The 19,060-nt window shown below is 43.5% G+C and overlaps 2 protein-coding genes across 2 annotated transcripts in view; one reads left to right on the top strand and one right to left on the bottom strand.

Moving 5' to 3' along the window:
- LOC146672412 (uncharacterized) overlaps positions 1 to 19,060 on the bottom strand; it is an 85,110-nt gene that overhangs the window by 8,339 nt on the left and 57,711 nt on the right. The window lies entirely within an intron of this gene.
- Positions 17,863 to 19,011, top strand: LOC146672414 (uncharacterized). Its single transcript, XM_085402220.1, has 2 exons — positions 17,863 to 18,040; positions 18,497 to 19,011. Exons 1-2 carry the CDS (start codon positions 17,863 to 17,865, stop codon positions 19,009 to 19,011), a joined length of 693 nt encoding a protein of 230 aa, XP_085258346.1.

Raw genomic sequence — 19,060 nt, 5'->3', positions numbered from 1 at the left:
GCCCTCCAAGGTTTGGAGGCCTATCTCCCCCTACCACCACTTCCCCTGCCAGTGGCGGACTCCCTCAGACATCGGTTCTTTGTGTCCGGGGATGGGCGTCCAGGTACACACCGGCTCACTCCTTGGCGGCCGCTTATCGGGGCCTGGAGCCTGGGGCTCGCTCGGGCCACTTCAGAGGTGGGGTGCCCCCGGCCTCTCGGCCTGGGGCTCGGTCACTCAGGCACGGCTGGCTGCCGGCGGAGCTCACAGGCGCGTCACTGCAACTCCCCCTGGCTTCTGCTCCGCGGCTGCTGAGTGAGCCCTCATCTGGGACTCTCCTCAGCTCTTTCTGGGACAGTGGCGCGGCTGCCCCTCTGTTGGTCTTCCTTGGTCTCTTGTGTTCTGGGGGCCTCTGGATGTCTGGAGTTTTGATCTCCTCCATACCTGCTTCATGCCCTGGAGGACGGGGCTGTGGCCCCCCCACACCCTCTAGCAGATTATTACATGAAGGAACCTTTTAAAAAACAAAAAAAACAAGCGCGTCCATGCTCACAGGTGTACACACGGGTGATCTCCCCTTCTTTCCCCCAGTCAAGTCTGTCCCGTATTCAGTAAGTGAAAATAAAATAAACAATAAAAGGTGAATCAAATGGACCATTACGGCAAGGCTGGGATGGTCAATTTGGTAAAGTAAATCCATTGGGCATCTTTCTTTGCCTTTAGACAATAATTCTGATGGCAAAAGAGCCAAACGGGACAGGCAAAAAAAAAAAAAAAAAAAATTCATAAGAAAAATCATCTTAACAGTTGATGTTCAACTTTCAACACCATCTTACTCTGGGCGACCTACTGTACCTCTGGGCCAACTTACATCTCAATTCGCTGTAATATTTATCAAAAATTGAAGTAACAATTATATGTCAAGGCTGGCTGTGTGCCTTTCAAAGTGGCACTAAATAACAGAAATCAAGCACATCAGGGAATAATCCAAAAGGTGGTTTTATTAAATGAAAACAACATACAAAATATCTCTAACCCATACTGGATAACCTACAAAAAAACAGTGGAAACAAATGGTAAATGGTCTGTATTTATATAGTGCTTTACTAGTCCCTAAGGACCCCAAAGCGCTTTACATATCCAGTCATCCACCCATTCACACACTGGTGATGGCAAGCTACATTGTAGCCACAGCCACCCTGGGGCGCACTGACAGAGGCGAGGCTGCCGGACACTGGCGCCACCGGGCCCTCTGACCACCACCAGTAGGCAACGGGTGAAGTGTCTTGCCCAAGGACACAACGACCAAGACTGTCCAAGTCGGGGCTCGAACCGGCAACCTTCCAATTACAAGGCGAACTCCCAACTCTTGAGCCACGATCGCCCCAAAGGGACACTTAGAAGCACAAGAAAACAATATTAAACTGAAAGGGCAAGAGACACAGCCCAAACATAATCCACAACTAAAACTCCAAAAGAACAAGTCATCCCACATAGCAGACGGATCTGGCCCAATCTAGTGTCAACCCGGCACTGCTGGCTAGTGATGGGATTTCCAGCTCTTTTTAGAGAACCGGCTCTTTCGGTTTGGCTCACTGAAAAGAGCCGGCTCTGAACCGGCTCTTCAGGTTGTTTTGTTGCTTTAATTAATTTATTATTAACAATAATATAAAATTATGCACAAAAGGAATTACTAATGTACAAAAAAGTGGTTTTATTTATATATGGTTATATATAAATAAATGCGGTGGCCCCTAGAGACAAAACACGTACAAACTCCAAAACACATTTCTAGCATGAACTGAACTTCCAAAACAGAGCTACCTAGATCACTTAAATTACACAATTGAAAGCATATGTGTATTGTTTGTGTATTTATACACAAGCATTCATATATATTCAAATAATTTAAAAAAAAAAGTTCATTTACCTGTTACCAGTGTTGGGTAAGATACTTTAAAATAGTAACTTAGTTACATTACAAGTTACTTCTCTCAAAAGTAACTCAGTTACTTCAAGTTACTCGTTACTTTCAAAGTTACTTGGGAAAGTAACTTTGGTTTTACTCAGAATTCTCTTGTTAATGTGTTGCTTCCATAACTTTGCCAGTCTTCTAGCTTGCTTACTTGCCACAAGTGCACTGTGCCACCTACCAATAGAAAGGAAAAGATAATGTGCATATTTCCACGAGAGAAATCCCACGCCTGGACCGTCATTGATTGCTGCCATGATTCTAGCCTACGTCACAGCGTCATGTGCGCCTTTTACATCCAACACAAAAACTGCAGTCGTGGTGCTTTCGATTGTACTCAGAACTCGGAAATTCTGCCTTCTGAATAGGAAGATGTAGGTAACACCAGACTGCAGATGAGCTGCATACAGAGCTGGACTGGGACAGAAAATTGTCCCGGGTATTTTGACTAGAGACCGGCCCACCATTATAGGAAAAATCATAAAGCCTTTGAATGAAAATAAACACTGTTGTGACAGTGATGTACACTGTTTTGATGGTATATATGTATCAATCTATCAATCGTTTGTTGTAAGATTCAGATAATTATTTTTTTAAAAGCGAGACATTTTAAATGAGAATAAGAAAGAAAAGTATTTCTTTGTGCCCTCCTTTCCCTGTTAATGCCCTACATGGCCCCCCTGGCAACACTTTGCTAGATCCGCACCTGCACAGTTACCAGCTGTCAGCTACCTAAAAAAGGATCCTGGAGTTATTTGTCTCTCAGAAACAGTTTATAACTTCCCTTCAACTCATTCATGTCACCTAAAAGGTAAACCTGTTTCTCCATCACCTGTTCAGCTCTGATGATTCAGTAAGGACATCTCCTGGTTTCATCCTCATGTTTCCCTCTCACCAGATAACCAAACCATATCATGACCAGCAGCTTTACAGCTGTGGCTCCAGCAAACATCAGCTGATACTAGAAATTAATATTAAATAAATTCTAACAACAGCTGATCAAGCTTAAACGTGCTGCTGTTGTTTAGCGCGATATCTGCCGGTTTTCTCTTTCTGGCTCAAAGTGGGCGATAAATAAACAAGAGAGCCGATCAGCTGATCATTGATCAGTTTCATGATTGAAGTCAGAGGTGTGGACTCGAGTCACATGACTTGGACTCGAGTCAGACTCGAGTCATTAATTTTATGACTTTAGACTTGACTTGAAAAAATGTTCTAAGACTTGTGACTTGACTTGGACTTTTACACCAATGACCTGGGACTTGAATTGGACTTGAACCGGTTTACTTGAAAAGACTTGATATTTTACTCCAAATATAAAATTTAACATGCATATTATATAGAGATTGAAAATGTGAAGTCATTCACGGGTAGAACCGCAAAGGATTCTGGGAACTTGTGGCAACCGGTACTAGTGCACGCAGGCTTTCAATTAAAATCAGTTATACAGCGATAAAAAGAAACCCAAAAATGTCAAGAAGCTGTTGTATTATTAACTGCAATAGCCGGTCGCATGACAGCCACGGGAAGCCGACGGGTAAAGAGATCGGTTGTTATCGGATTACGTCGTTGAAGAGAAATTGTTCGAGCCATGTTTCCGAAGTAACAAAGACGCGACGGATGGCCTGGATTGCAGCCATTCAAAGATCAAATATAACGTCCCAGAACACTCCAGCTCACAGGTTAGTCTGCTCCAAGCATTTACACGAAGGTCAGTGTTTTTTAGTAGTTAATACGTCATTTTCATAACATAATTAGTGATATAGGTTACAAGCAAGTCTGGCGCTGAACAGAAATTGTCGCACTATGCTCCTTTGTTTATTGTGCATAAATAGTGAATTGTCCTGACACAATATTGCGTTTCGCTTCTGTTATTATGGTACATTGACAAAAACATATACTTTTATTCACAGGGTAAAACAGGTTTTTTGTATCACTAATTGCCCAGTACGATTACAGCATACAGTATTATTGTCACTGCTACATTTCTGTGATGGGTACCAGAAATTATTTCCACTACTAATTAATTACCGTTGAGCTCAAAGGTCCTATTAATAAACGGTTAAGGAATGTGTATTTATGACGACAATTTGTGAGACTGGTAAACTTATGATACGTACGATGGTCTTTCGTTCTACACGGTGCATTTCAAGGTCCTGTACCCATCCGGCGGTAAACTGTACCTGGGCTTGTTGCAGTGACCTGAAGTTACTAAACTTCATGAGTGTATGCACTCACTCCAAGAAGCGTATGATTATAAATATGCATATAAATATGCTAAGATGAGATAGCTGACTTCATCTAACTAGCAAATGTTGTCCAGGCTACGTTGGTGATGCAGTTTTTTTTAATGTGTATGATATTTTTGTCATGCGATTTTAAAGCCAGTCCTACAACCGCATCCAAGAATAACATGCAGCTTATCTCAGAACTGTCGGTGAAAATTATTCTTGGAGCTAGGTTTAATTGAGCTGCATTTTAAAGAGGTGCAATTTCACAATTTGTGTATATTTTCTAAGTTCACTATTTTGTCATGTGTTGAGAAAAACACAGATTTTAAAATTACATGGTCTAATATTTACATTTAGCATAACTGCAACATTATTTTTTTCGTTTTTTTTTTTTTTAAAGACTCGAAAGGACTTGAAATTCAAAGTTTCAGACTTGTGACTTGACTCGCACTTTTACACCAGTGACTTGAGACTCGACTCTGACTTGCCTGACATTACTTGAGACTTGACTTGAGACTTGAGGATAAAGACTTGAGACTTACTTGAGACTTGCAAAACAATGACTTGGTCCCACCTCTGATTGAAGTAGAAACGGGAGAGAGAGGGGGGAGAATGAGAGAAGAAGAGGCAGCTGTGCAGCAAAGACACAGAATAACTCCAGCTTTGTGCCTTTTTCATTGTAGCTGAATTACGGGACAAACTGTTCCTTTTCACCTCAATAAGAAACGCGTAATATTTTCTCTGAATACCAGACGGGACGGTTGGCAACTCTAATAACTTATGAACAAAATAAAGTTCAACATCCGTAACATAGCACCCACCCAGCTGTATAGAAACTCCGTCATGCTAGCTAGCACGCAGTACGGAAAAAGTCAGAATAACGAAAATAAACTCCAACTAAACTTGGTTCATATCTGACCCAGAGAGACTGCAGGTCATAACTTCTTACCTGAAGTTCAGTTCACACTTGGACCGGTGGCCGCCTCGGGTCTCTTTTCCTTCTGCGTCCCTTTTCCTTCATCCACCTGCTGGCCTCCACCACTTGCTAATGTTACTGAATCTGTGGAAGCTCCGCGATAGCCACCACACGAAGTAATGAGTAACGAGCCTATCTAAATCCCAGTAACGACTAACGCGTTCCTGATTTTGGCATAATAACTATTTACCGTGCTCGTTACCACAATAATAACGTAGTTACTGTAACGCGTTACTTAATAACGCGTTACTTAATAACGCGTTACTTAATAACGCGTTAGTCCCAACACTGCCTGTTACTACCACACACCAAATCCCATCATTGGTACTTGCTGGCTTGTGTAGCCACTAGGTAACAAAAGCTCAACACTGTGCCTAGCATCCTGGAGCACTTCTGTTGTCTTTTGTCTGTGAAGGTTCTCAGTCATCCAGGTCATCGTAGTCAAAGGAGCTTGCAAAGAAAAGCGTCTGGACTTCTTTAAGTTGCTTGAAGACGTTTCACCTCTCATCCGAGAAGCTTCTTCAGTTCTAAGGTCAAATGGTGGAGAGTCCCAGATATAAACCTAGTGGGAGTGACCCCCACAGAGGGACAAAAGGACCCCCTGATGATCCTCTAATCACCTGAGCCAAGGTGTGAAATTGGGTGTGGGACCCAATCAGCCAGAGTTTCGGGTGTGTTCATTGTGAAACCTGGCCCCACCTGGCCCCCCGCGTTTTTAAAGTCAGCAAAGAGGCACAGAAAAGAAGACCAGACACCAGCGAAGGAGGATAAGAAGGACAGACGCAACAACATTGTCATCCCCTATGTGGCCGATGTATCAGAAAAACTCAGGAGAGTTTTCTCCAAGCATGACATCCCAGTGTATTTCAGACCCAGCAACACACTCAGACAGAAACTGGTTCACTCGAAAGACAAAACACCAAAACACAAACTTAACAATGTGGTGTATGCTGTACAGTGCAGCGAGGAATGCTCAGACCTCTACATTGGAGAGACCAAACAGCCACTTCACAAGCGCATGGCACAACACAGAAGAGCCACCTCCACAGGACAAGACTCAGCAGTCCATCTGCATCTTAAGGATAAAGGACACTCTTTCGAGGATGCCAATGTTCACATTTTGGACAGAGAGGACAGATGGTTTGAAAGAGGAGTGAAAGAAGCCATCTATGTCCACTGTGAGCGACCATCTTTGAACAGAGGCGGGGGTTTACGACACCAAATCTCTGCCATCTATAATCCAGTTTTGAGATCCCTTCCCAGACGCCTTAACGCCCACTCACATCCTGGGCCATCTGACCTCAGGAATTCGCATGACAAGGTGGGGCCAGGTTTCACAATGAACACACCCGAAACTCTGGCTGATTGGGTCCCACACCCAATTTCACACCTTGGCTCAGGTGATTAGAGGATCATCAGGGGTCCTTTTGTCCCTCTGTGGGGGTCACTCCCACTAGGTTTATATCTGGGACTCTCCACCATTTGACCTTAGAACTGAAGAAGCTTCTCGGATGAGAGGTGAACCGTCTTCAAGCAACTTAAAGAAGTCCAGACGCTTTTCTTTGCAAGCTCCTTTGACTCTGTTGTCTTTTGTACGTGTTCTGAGTTGTTATGTGCTTTAGAGTTCGTACGTGTTTTGAAGTTTGTACATGCTTTGTCTCTAGGGGTCACCGTAAATATACTTTTATTTATTCACTCCACATAAAATGTAATAAATAAATAATAATAAATAATAGCAGTAATAAATAAATCATATAATACAAAAAAACAACTATTTACATTTCAACTTTTAACTATCTAAATTTTCAGCTTTTTCCTTTTACAAATCTAAAGTGAAACAACACAAAACACTGCAAACCACAACACAATTAAATATAAATTATAATATGAAAACATCCTGTCATATGGGCCTGCATGAATAAACTTTCTGAATCATATCAACATTTCAGAAAACACTTTATATATCAGCTAGCCATACTTCAGTAACCCTACAAACCTAGACCTACTTTCAGTAACCTAAACCTTATTCTACTTGTCAATTTTTTTATTTGTTTTTGTTTTCGAAATGTTATTTTGTTGTTGATGTTGTAAATGTGATTTGCACTTTCCAGCCACTGTACACAGTAGAGCAGCTTCTTTATACATTTCCAATTCAACATTTCCCAAATGTTGACTTAGAGACATAGTTGACTTGTTGACTCACCGTAGCTGTGAGACTCAGTTTTACCAGTAGATGGGACAAGACTCATTTCAAGCTTCACTGAGAAGTCCAACAGGAGGGAATCTGCTTTTTCAGGAGATATAATCCAGACAGAAGTAGAGTCTTTCTCACATTTTTATAAGCTTGTGGTTTATTGCTAACACTTCAGCTTTTTGTTTTCATCTTAAACTATTGAGTGTGAGAGTATAAATGTTTCCCAGGGGGAAGGAGCAGGAAAAACAACATATTAAAAATTTAATGTAAAAGAATGATTGCCTACTGAGGGAACCAGGTTCACTCTAATCTATGAATAATTCATTTAATTTAGACCAATTTAAAATTTCAAATATTGACAAAAAAATAAGTGATAATTCAATGAAGTTTAACCTTTAACATTTATTTGCATTTGAAATTATTAAAAAAAAAACATTTTTAAAACTAAAACTGAAACTTTTGCTATGTTAACTGTGACTGGTTAGTTTCTGGGTGACTAAGGACATAAAGATAAAACTCTTTAGTTTAAAAAACACACATCTTTGCTGAAGCTTTTCTGTTCAGTTTATAGTCAGCAATTGTTTTTTGATATTTAAACTATTTTTTCTGCATGGAAGAAAAATGTGTTGTCATATTAGTCACAACCAAATAAGTCATATTTTTTATCCGATTTCTTGACCAAACCCACAGAAAGAAACAACAAAAACCAGTGAGAACAAAAGTTTATTAAACTAGATCAGTGCTGTGCGAACGAAAGCAGGGACACCACACAGGACATAAACCAACAGCATAAAAAAATTAGAAAATCATTTAAAAGCTTAAAACATCAGTGTACTCTTTCTGTCAGTGCACTCTGTTCTGAGGTGCTGGTGGGTGGGACCAGTTAGAGATCAGCAGGTGGACATCAATGGTTGGAGTGGTGGGCTACTTCAGTGAAGAGTAGATTACGTCTGGCTCTGGTTTAAAGTCTGAACACAAACACACACAGTACAAACAAGCTTTGTAGTTCAATCAAGGCCTCCAATCTCTACATATCTGCATCACACACAGTCCTGGTTTCGACTTTACTGGGAACCAGCTCAGATACAAGTCAGAGTGGAGACACCAGGACCACTAAGACCTGAAGTGTGTAGTATGGCTGGGTATTGTAGAATAAGGAGGGGATGTTTTTCTCATTTTCATTCATTATTTTAATATGGCATAATTAGTTCATTAGAAGTATATAACCAGCTTTGCATTAAACATAAATTGAAGTTTTTGACCTTACATTATTCTTTGCATTACAGTGATGGTGATAACTTTAGTTTGATCTTTTCTTACAGGTACCAGAATAATAACATGATTTTCCATTGCAGATGTAACCATGATCATTCCATACACATTGCAGTTTGTTGCTTATTCTAGAGTTGTGCTCAAGGTAATTAAAGGTTAAAAGCTACAGCCAGCGTGATGTCTGGCTGATCTATGGAGGGCAAAGGCTTTGAGCTTGGAAGGCCGCACGCGCTTACACAGCACTTATAAGATGTTATTCTTGGTGATTTTGTGCTTAGTCATGTTTTAATATGTTTTAAGTAGAAGTAGCTGATCCAGCAATATTCATTTAATATTATATACTTGATTTAGAGCACTACACACTGATGGTCTTAACAAATGAAAGAGTCCTTGTAGCTGCCATGTTGTGTCTTAGCAGGGTACAGACGGTTCCAGGAGACGGGGGGCAGTCAGCGTCTGCCCTCGCGAAGAAGACAATGTTATTCTTTGTGTTAAATAAAATTGTCAACATTGATTGTATTACACCTGTCACTACGCATGAGGGGGCGTTCTAATACCCTGATTTCATAAAACTATGATGATGTGTTTTTTGAGATGAGATCTGAGACTGTCTGCATACAGTGTCCATCTCCCACGTGTGTGACCATTAAATCATCGTTTGACTCAACCCGACCGGACCAGTGTTGTTATTGTGGGTTTTTCCTCTGGTGTCCATCCCCAATATTTTGAACCTTAACATTTTGGGGGCTCGTCCTGTGGTATTGGGGTGGATGTGCGAGGTGTGGACGGTCTGAGGTGGTCGAGCGGACAGGCACGGACCAGGGATCTGATGTGAGTGAGCTCCGCGGGTGCTTCTAAAGGTAAGGCACTGCCTGTTGAGTTGATTCCCAAATTGTGCCAAATTGGGCTGCATTAAATTAAAAGTTTACTCACTAACGTTGCTGGTGGGTGTCTGTTTTGATTTTGATGAGAATCACCGTGTGTTATGCAGTTAAAGTTGTTTAAGAATATTTAACGAAGTTGATGAAATATGAACGTAATAATGTTGGGTTTGAGTCCCTGGATATCGAGTTAAAGGCTCAGGTAGTTTGGTAGGGAATTGGCTAGGTATATTTTAGAAAATTAGACCAGAAACTGTTCCAGAAGTAACAGAGGCTGGTATTGGCCGTAAAAAAGTTACCTTTCTTCGGTTGGACCCGTTATGGATAAATTTTTCAAATTGTGTAGGTGAAAATTATTATAGGACGGCACCAGAAGTTGCTAAGAAGCGCATAGCCCGGAGGTTATGCTCCCTCCTGGCCGTGGACGCGCGGTCTTGACCTGTCGGCGAACAGGGTTAGTTCAGTTTGGCTTAACTGTGGGGTACAGGGCATCCCGGAATCAAGCTAGGAGTTAGAATCTCCTCACCGTTTTAAATGGTGTCATGTGCTTTTTTGGATACTGTTAAATTGAGTTAGGGACTTTAGAAATTAGACCAGAAACTGTTCCAGAAGTAACAGATACTGTTTGATTGATTACAAAAAAGTGAGACTTTCTTCGGTTGGACCCGTTATGGTTAAATTTGTGGAAATTGTGTAGGTGCTCTTTAGAAATTAGGTCAGAAACTGTTCCAGAAGTAACAGATACTGTTCAATTGGTCGTAAAAAAGTTATCTTTCTTCGGTGAGACCCGTTATATTAAATTTGTCGAAATTTGTTAGGTGCTGAATCTGTCAGGCCTGTCAGTGATTGTAAATATAAGACGTCTTTTGTAATATAAAATAATAGAATTTTGTCTGAGCTTTGTGTAACCCTCTGTGTTGACAAGAGCGCATTGCAGCGCTGCGAGCTATTTTTAGACGGTGTGTGAACATGCAAATGAGCAGGTGGCAGGAAGGAGAACGGAGCTTCTTCACTTCCTGCCCAGAGTGTGTGTGAGCCTTATAAGCAGAAGGCTTTTTATTGCTGAAATCCTGTAAATAAGCTGCTGGTTTTGATGTTATAACAATATAAATGGCTTCTAATTGAAAAAGAGTGATTTTAATAATTTTCAGACATACCTTGCAACTGTGCTTATAATGAGTTGGCACTCGGCCTTTGAAGGTCAGAAGCTTCATTCGGCGTGACTGTCCGGATTGATAAAGTGTAGTAAATGCCTTGAGTGCAGAGGGCTAATTGCAAACAAGCTTACACACACATAGGTTATGATTAGAATAGGTCCCTAGAAGGCTTTTGAATGTTTTAAACCAAGTGTGAATCACTAGAAGGTTATTAGTTAATCACAGTTGATTTATGTAATGTAAAAAGCATTTAAGACTGAGTAACTTCAGTTTTTGAGGATAAGAGAGTGTTCCTAGATCAGAGTAAGTTGCTGTAAGTCAATTGAAAACAATTTAATTAAATCTTAAATATTTTATACTGATAACACAACTGATTTTAAGCTATACCTTTAAATAAGTAAAGTTTATGAAGTTTTCTGAGCTGCCATGACACAGAGAAAGTGGAGTGTTTCACCCTGAAAGAATGAAATGATGCTCTGCCTTTGTAGTCAAGTTCAAATATAGGCCGTAAATAAATATGAGCCACTAATAAGCGTGACATAATTAATAATTTCAAACAATAAAGCACATTGGGTGAGTGACCCAGATAACAATAATTTATGAGCACGCAATAAAGTGGACCTGTTAGAACCCCTTTGACATTTGTCCCTTCAACAATAAATGATTATATTGTGTCCCATGCACTAAACAGTCCCATTTAATACTGTTAAATCGTTGTTTAAATAGAATACAAGCAAACATGCCTGTGCTGTATTTTGCAACCTGTAACATACAAATTGCAGAGGAAGAGGGTTTGTTGGAGGTGACCTGTAAATGTCACATAGTGACTGAGGAAGGTGTTTCACCTTATGAGATGACAGTGTGGTCCGAGATTGAGCTGTATGAATTAAATGCCTATATACAACGTTGCCTATTTCTATTTTGAGGCTTAAAGGAGATAACTGAGAATGAAAATGATCCAAATTGGGAGCCCACAGAGGCCGCCCACTTTGCTCAGGCTATGGTAGAGTCTGTAGTAGACGGTTTTGATTTTGATATGCTTGCTTGGGAAATAATGTAATTATCTGTGGAGATGTCTCCAAGCGATTAGTAGATTTAAAGGAGACAAATGTGTGCTTGAAAGTGCGTGGTAGAAATTGTGTGTGTGGATGTGTGTTTGAAAGGCTTTGAAACATAGGTTTGATTTGAATAAAGCTAATCACAGTATTATGGTTTGACATTGAAGTAGAGCGAGCTATACAGCTAATTATTGAGGAGTTTGGATTTAATTGGTCCATTGCTCCCTCGCTCGGTAAATAACAGGGTGTATTTGTCACTTTGTGAGCAAACATGATATTGCTTTGGGGCAATTTTCTGTGAAAAAATTTAAGGCTGTGTGAATGCATTCGAGCAGTGTTATTGTTTTGTGCCCCAAAGTTAACATGCAGTGTGTATGAGTTTATAACATTTATGTTACAGAGTAAAAAGTAGTTATTAAAAGTGAATATTGAAAGAGGCTTGGTTAAGTCTTGACACACTGCGTTGGCTGTGTGTCTTACCAAGCAGATCACAAGGAGAAAGTGACACTTGGAGGAGTGAAAGTAATTGTGAAACTTAACAGGCAGAAGCTGCGGGCTGACCCGAGAGGAGGAGCCGGATAACGTCACAAAAAGGGAGGTAAGCCTGTGTTCTAGGATAATGGCTGACGGCCCGAGCATGACACCTACTGGGCACAGAGGCTATAAGCCTCTGAAGGAGCAGCAGGAACAGCTAAAAAGAGCCATTCGCCTGGCTTCTCCTGGATCATCAAAATTAGCTGAGAAGGAATGCAAAGCAATGGAAGCTGAGCTAAGCAAGCTTATTGCTTCCCAACAGAGAGGGCTGGATGACAAAATAGCCCTAAGTCTTGTGCTCAAAATAGAAGGAGAGAGATGTGAGCAGCAACTGGAACAACTGCAAACCGAGGCAGAGAAACGTTCAATTAACTGGAGAATTAACCAACAAATCAAGAAACTACAGCAAACTCATGCAAAGTGTTGCAAGTGGATGTTCTTGTGGAACGGAGCATCTTCCTGGATGGAGGAGGATGACACAGCTGAAACAGAAGATATGGAAAGCATAGTGGAGGCTTTGAAACAACTGAAAAAGCAAAATAAGAAGCTGGAAGACCAAATGAAGAACTGGATTCCAAAACCAGGAGATGCTAACAAGTATCACACAGCAGAGATACTTCCTTGGGCCACATTAACATCTAATGCCGTAGGACGACAACATGTCATGCCTGTAATGACCCTAAGGGGAGGACAAGTTCAGGGCCCAGGTGGACAGACGGCAGCGGTTGTAGGAGGAGTAGCTGATGTTGAATACACCAGGGCACCACTGGTGTTTCATAATGAAGGGCCTATGACAGTTAAATGTCAGTCCCTAAGTGGGGGAGGGAAAGTGATAACATCAGCCGCAGATGAAGGCTTGACTTCGCCTTCCTGTTCACATGAGAGAGGAGACAGGCCAGAAGCCGAAGCATCAAGAGAGAGCCTGCCAGACCAGACTGGAGAAGTGGATCGGACCCCAACAAACGAGGAAATGATTTCACCGGTGGAAAGGATAGCACAACCGGCTTTCATTGAGCTGCCAACACCAGCAAGAGAAGAGCAGGCCCATACCAGCAGGTCAAAACACTCCAAAGCAACGGCCAAGTCAGACACATGGGCAGGAGAAGTATTCGGACGAATGCTTGAAGCCCCGCAAGGGCTATTGGAAGTATTAAATACGCTGAAGACCGTAAAGGACAAAATGACCAAAAGCATGGCAGAAGAGGAGAGCGACAATGATTCATCTACCTCAGAGGAGGAAGATGATGACGAAGATAACGACAGAGGAGGAGTCGCGTCAGAACCAAGTATAGCCAGGAATCTTAGGTCAAGACAGGTGAAAAAAGAGCAGGGACAGAGGAGGCCTATTTTTAAGAGTTCAAAAGGCAAGGGAAAATTGGGACAGTGTAAAACTGTGACCAAAGCAGAAAAAGCTGCCGGCACTCATTATAATTTGCCTTTAGTGGCTGGTGCAAAAAACGAACCAGTGTACCGCGCATACAAAGTAAGAGATTTGGAGGCATTGGTTAAACAGCTTCCACCTATAACGGGAGGAGGAGCAAGGTGGTTGCGTGAATTAGGCAGATTAACAGAAGGAGAGGAGCTTGCGATTGGTGATTTTCGCGCCATTTCTGCGCGGTGTATGCTCGGTGGTGGGCTAGCAGATGTAGAGGCCATAGCTCGCACAACTCGCTATGCAAATGATTTGCCTTATCATGAAGTGCAATGTGCTTTGTCTGACGCAGTCCGTGAAAAGTACCCAACCCCTAACACAGGAGCCATACCTAAAATAACTTGGGACCCCCAAAACACACCTATAGAGTTTTTAGAAAAAGCCAGAGATCAGTGGCTGTTAGAAACAGGTACCCATCCGGGTAGAGAAGGTGAGCATCGAGCGTGGTTTCGCTCAGCGGTGCTGGCAGGGCTGCCAAATCAGGTCATAGAAGATCTACAGAAAAACCCAGATTTTGCCGTAGCAGATTCGGCGCAGTGGGAAAGACACGTCTCACATTGTTTACAGCTGAGCAGGACAGGGCGAACAAGCAGAAAAAAGAGTTGGAGGAGGCACAAGCGTCTCTGCTTAAACTACAGTTGGCGGAGGCCAGAAACAAAGCCTGCGAAAAGAAAAAAGAGGAAAAAGAAAAAACAGAAAAAATGATGATAGTTGCGACCCAGCCTGGTCCTGGGCCTGAATGGCCAGATAGTGGCCCGGGTCCCTGCACTAATGACGGATGGCCCGCCAATGCACCAAGGCAGAACCAACCCACAGGGAATTGGGGAACCGGTGGATCGTACAGAGGGCGTGGTGGTTCAGCGGGGGGAGTACAAAGAGCTCGTGACACGGGGAATCTCAGCAGCGTGCCTTGGAATGTCTGTTGGAGGTGTGGAGCAGAGGGTAATTGGAGCAGAAATTGCCCAGAACGTCGTCAGAACAATCAAAGAAGAGGCTACCAATCCCAGGCACGCGGAGCTCCGAGAGCAAGAGATGGCTCTAGGGGAGCATATCAGGCCCCAAACCCGAGTGCAGCACCAGCCGCGCAGTATCCAGTGGCTGACTGGAGGGAGGACCAGTACTGAAGGGACCCGGAGGGACCAAACAGCATGGAAATGGCAGATCCCATGCTGTCAATGACTGTAGAAGGGACAGAATTGCCCTTCTTAGTAGACACTGGAGCAACCTATTCAACCTTGAGAGCAGCACCAGACAGTGCAAAGTTGTCCTGCCACACAGTGAACGTGGTGGGTTTTTCCGGGATTCCAATCACTCTGCCAGTGACTGACCCAGCTTTGACAAAGCTGGGCAAGCAGACTTTGAAACACAACTATGTGGTGTCATCGCAAGCGCCAGTAAATCTCATGGGCAGGGACCTGCTCGTGAAGTTGGGCGCCACAATCACATGTTCAGCAGATGGATTATCTGTGACTCTGCCAGGGGGCCAGCATTTTCCGTGCCTGGGAACAAATTCAAAGACTCAATATCTGCTTCAAGACTGTGAAAGAGCAAAAGCCGACATCTACTGGGGGAGACTAGTGAAAGAGGATGTTCTGAGGCAATTTCAGCTGTGGAGACCCTGGATAATGAGCTTGGCAGTTTACCTCCTTCCGTGCGAACTTTACCACGTGGCTTTGTTTTATGATAAAGATAGTGACGACACCTATCGTGAATTATTTCAGTCTGATATCGAGGGTCAGACGTGGAATGTGCAAACACATGACATCTACATTGGACCAGAAGGTGTAGCCGCGGCTGTGAAATTAACTGATGAACAACTGCTTTGGTACAATGTGGAAGAAAATTCAACCCCTCACATTACATTGGCGGTCCACCAAGGTCATGGTGCAGGTGATCTAGGTCCAATGGTCAGGTGAGCACTGGATGACACAGGGTGGCAAAGAACCCAAATTCCTAACTTATCTTATGCTCCAAATTGTAAAACCTATCGCATAACTTGTGCCTGTGAGGATACAGTGATCTTGGAACATAAAGAAATTTCAAAAACACATGGTGAGGAGAGAGTAGACCATTCTGATGCAGTTGCTAGATTGTCGAATCTGCCTGACAGTCTGTGGTCAAAAGGGCCCACGGATGTTGGCCTAGCTAAGTGTCCTCCTGTCTTGTTCCAGCTGAAATCACACACACCAATCAATAGACCACAGTATAAACACAAACCTGAAGCAGAGGAAGGAATTACAGAAACAATAGAAGGCCTGTTAAGGGCCGGGGTGTTAGAGCCCTCTCACTCACTGTGGAACACACCAATTCTACCAGTGGAGAAACATGGAACAGGAAAATACCGCATGGCACATGATTTGAGAGCCATTAATGAAATATTGCTCTCTACTACTGCACCGGTACCAAATCCGTACACAGCTTTATCAGCTATCACATGTGACCAAAAGTGGTTCACGTGTATTGACCTGGCAAATGCATTCTTTTGTCTTCCTCTGCATGAGTCACTCAGAGACATTTTTTCATTCACATACAGAGGCCAACAACTCAGATACACACGGTTGCCACAAGGCTTTGCACTTTCTCCAGGTATTTTCAATCAGGTGCTTAAAGAAGCCCTGTCGTCATGTAATTTGCCTGATGATTGTACATTAATACAATATGTTGATGATCTTCTCATTGCAGCCCCGTCAGCAGCGGATTGTACAGCGGCGTCGCTCGTTGTATTGAATAGGTTGGCAGAATGCGGCTTTAAAGTAAGTAAAGACAAGCTGCAGTTAGTTCGCCCTGAAGTGACCTTTTTGGGCCGGGTAATCGCACACAAATCAGTGGGTTTGATGAACACACACAGAGACCAAATTCTGACACACCCAAAACCGTGGACTGTGAGAGAAATGCTTTCTTTTCTTGGTTTAACAGGTTACAGCAGGCAGTTCATTCCGGATTATGCAGGCAAAACTGCCCCTTTAAGGGGCCTAATGAAGCAAGTTGGCGTTCGAAACCTTAAGGCTGAGCTGCCTTGGACGCCTGAAGCCGAAGCCGCATTTATTAGGGTAAAACAGGATTTGTCAAGGGCCTCAGATTTAGCCACACCCAATTATGATGAGCCATTCTATTTGGATGTTTCTGAAACAAACTCAGTTGTAAATGGAGTGTTGTTTCAGAAAAAAGGGGGGGGGTAGAGATGTGCTCATGTATGTAAGTGTAAAACTACATCCAACAGAAGCAAAGCATCCTACATGCACACAACATGCAGCAGGGGTCGCTAGAATTATCCAAAAAACAGCACATGTAGTGAGAGAACACCCACTAAAAATACTCACTACACATAGCATAGTGGCATACGTGAATTCACAAGCATTTTGTATGTCACCACGGGCACAACAGAGACTGAGCAAAGTCTTAGAGGCCCCAAATTTGACATTTACACATGAAGGAATTAACATGGCAGATTTAATGGGTGTAGGGGAACCACATGACTGCGCCAAAAGAGCACAGATTGAGGAAAAGATTAGAGAGGACCTGAAGGCCGAACCCATACCGGGAGCTGAGGACTGGTTCACCGATGGATGTTGCCACCGAGACGAAGGAGGACTGAAAGCAGGGTATGCGGTGGTTTGCAGAGTAGAAGGAGATTATCAGGTCAGAGAGTCAGGAAGGATTGAGGGAAAGCAGTCGGCCCAGAGAGCTGAAGTGATAGCCCTAGCTCGAGCTTTGAGACTAGCCAAGAACAGGAGAGTGAACATCTACACCGATTCGGCATATGCGTTTGGAGCAGCGCATGTGGAGCTGCCTCAGTGGAAAAGAGCAGGATTCAGAACAGCAACCAATGCACCTATTTCCCACAAACATGAAATGGAGGAACTGGAAAAGGCCTTGGCTGACCCAGAGGAGGTGAGCATTATAAAATGCAAAGCTCACTCCCAAGGAACCAGCATGGTGGAAAAAGGAAACCAGAGAGCAGACGAAGCCGCAAAGGAGGCCGCAGGCTACAAAGGACGGAGACAAATGATACAGGTAACATCAGAAGAGGAGATATCTGTTGACCTGATTGAGGAAGTCAAACAGGCCCAGGAGGAGGCATCCCCAGAGGAAAAGGGGGTGTGGAAAAACAAAGGAGCCTGGCAGGATGGACATTTGTGGAGGGGGCCAGACGGGCGCCCCGTGCTGACAGCCAAAATGGCAGAACAGAAGGTGGATGAAGCCCATGGACTCGCCCACGTGGGGATAGCCCAGATGGAGAGAAACTTGTGTCATTGGTGGCATCCTGAGCTGCGAGGAATGATAAGGGAGAAGGCCAGGATGTGCTTAATCTGTGGGGCACACAATCCTAAGCCAGCAGTAAAACCGGAAGTGGGTAAGTTTCGGGCCCCTGAGAGGCTGGGAGAGGAGATTGTTATTGATTTCACTGATATGATTGATTCCGGGCCTGGCGGTGTAAGATATTTGTTAGTGTGTGTTGATGCTCTGACCGGCTGGCCAGAGGCTTGGGCTACAAAAAAGGAGGATGCTAAGACTGTCATTGAGTGTTTAATCAATCATTACATTCCCCGTCATGGGTTCCCGAAAAGAATTAGATCAGATAATGGAACCCATTTTAAAAATCAAGATTTGGAAAAAGTAGAAAAAATGTTGGGCGTCCAGCATAAATTTGGAACGGTCTATCATCCTCAGTCTCAGGGGAAAGTAGAAAGAATGAACCTAAATTTGAAAAACAAATTGGCAAAAATCTGCGCGCAAACAGGGCTAAATTGGGTCGCAGCCCTGCCGGTTGCGTTGATGACCATAAGATGTTCTGTTAATCAATCCACAGGTTTTACACCATACGAGCTGCAAACCGGGAGACAGTTTCCGGCACCTTGGACGGTGGGCTCGGTTGAACGGGACAAAAAGGGGAACCGGCCCCACGCAGACTACTGGAACGAGTTAAAGGTGCTTGTGTCCAGTTTCACAAAACAGGCAGCTTGTAAAGGGCCCACAGGAGAAGGAGAGGTCCCGGACGCGAAAACAGTGTGGCTGAGAGTCATCAAACGCAAGTGGAAGGAGCCCCGCTGGACTGGTCCATATGAGGTATCGGCTCGGACGGCGACAGCGGTCCAACTGAAGGGGAAAGGCGACACCTGGTATCACTGGACGCAGTGCGCGGCCGCGCACGAGGGCTTGGTGGGGAAGGATCAATCTCCACCCAACACAGGTGAAATTGAGAGGCAGAATAAACCCTCACACCTGTGCAACGGGCCGACCGGTGGTCTACCCGGAAGGTCGAAGAAAGAAGAGCAGCCTAGGAGGAGATCACCGCGCCAACGAAAAGGAGCGGTACCACACTGAACACCTAGAACAAGAGAGAGGCTCTGATAAAGGGCTTTGAACTTTTTAC

The sequence above is a fragment of the Rhamphochromis longiceps genome, linkage group LG3, assembly GCF_057381845.1.
Source record: "Rhamphochromis longiceps isolate RC_006_pf linkage group LG3, R_longiceps_female_GT1.1, whole genome shotgun sequence".
In the NCBI taxonomy this organism is placed as follows: domain Eukaryota; kingdom Metazoa; phylum Chordata; class Actinopteri; order Cichliformes; family Cichlidae; genus Rhamphochromis; species Rhamphochromis longiceps.
The sequence above is the reverse complement of the archived record's forward strand: the minus strand, read 5'-3'. Positions and strand labels throughout refer to the sequence as shown.

Coding starts and splice junctions, on each gene's coding strand:
- LOC146672414 (XM_085402220.1), top strand. CDS start 17,863: ATGGCAGAACAGAAGGTGGATGAAGCCCATGGACTCGCCCACGTGGGG. Junction 18,041..18,496: donor AGCAGTAAAACCGGAAGTGG/GTAAGTTTCGGG, acceptor ATCAATCCACAG/GTTTTACACCATACGAGCTG.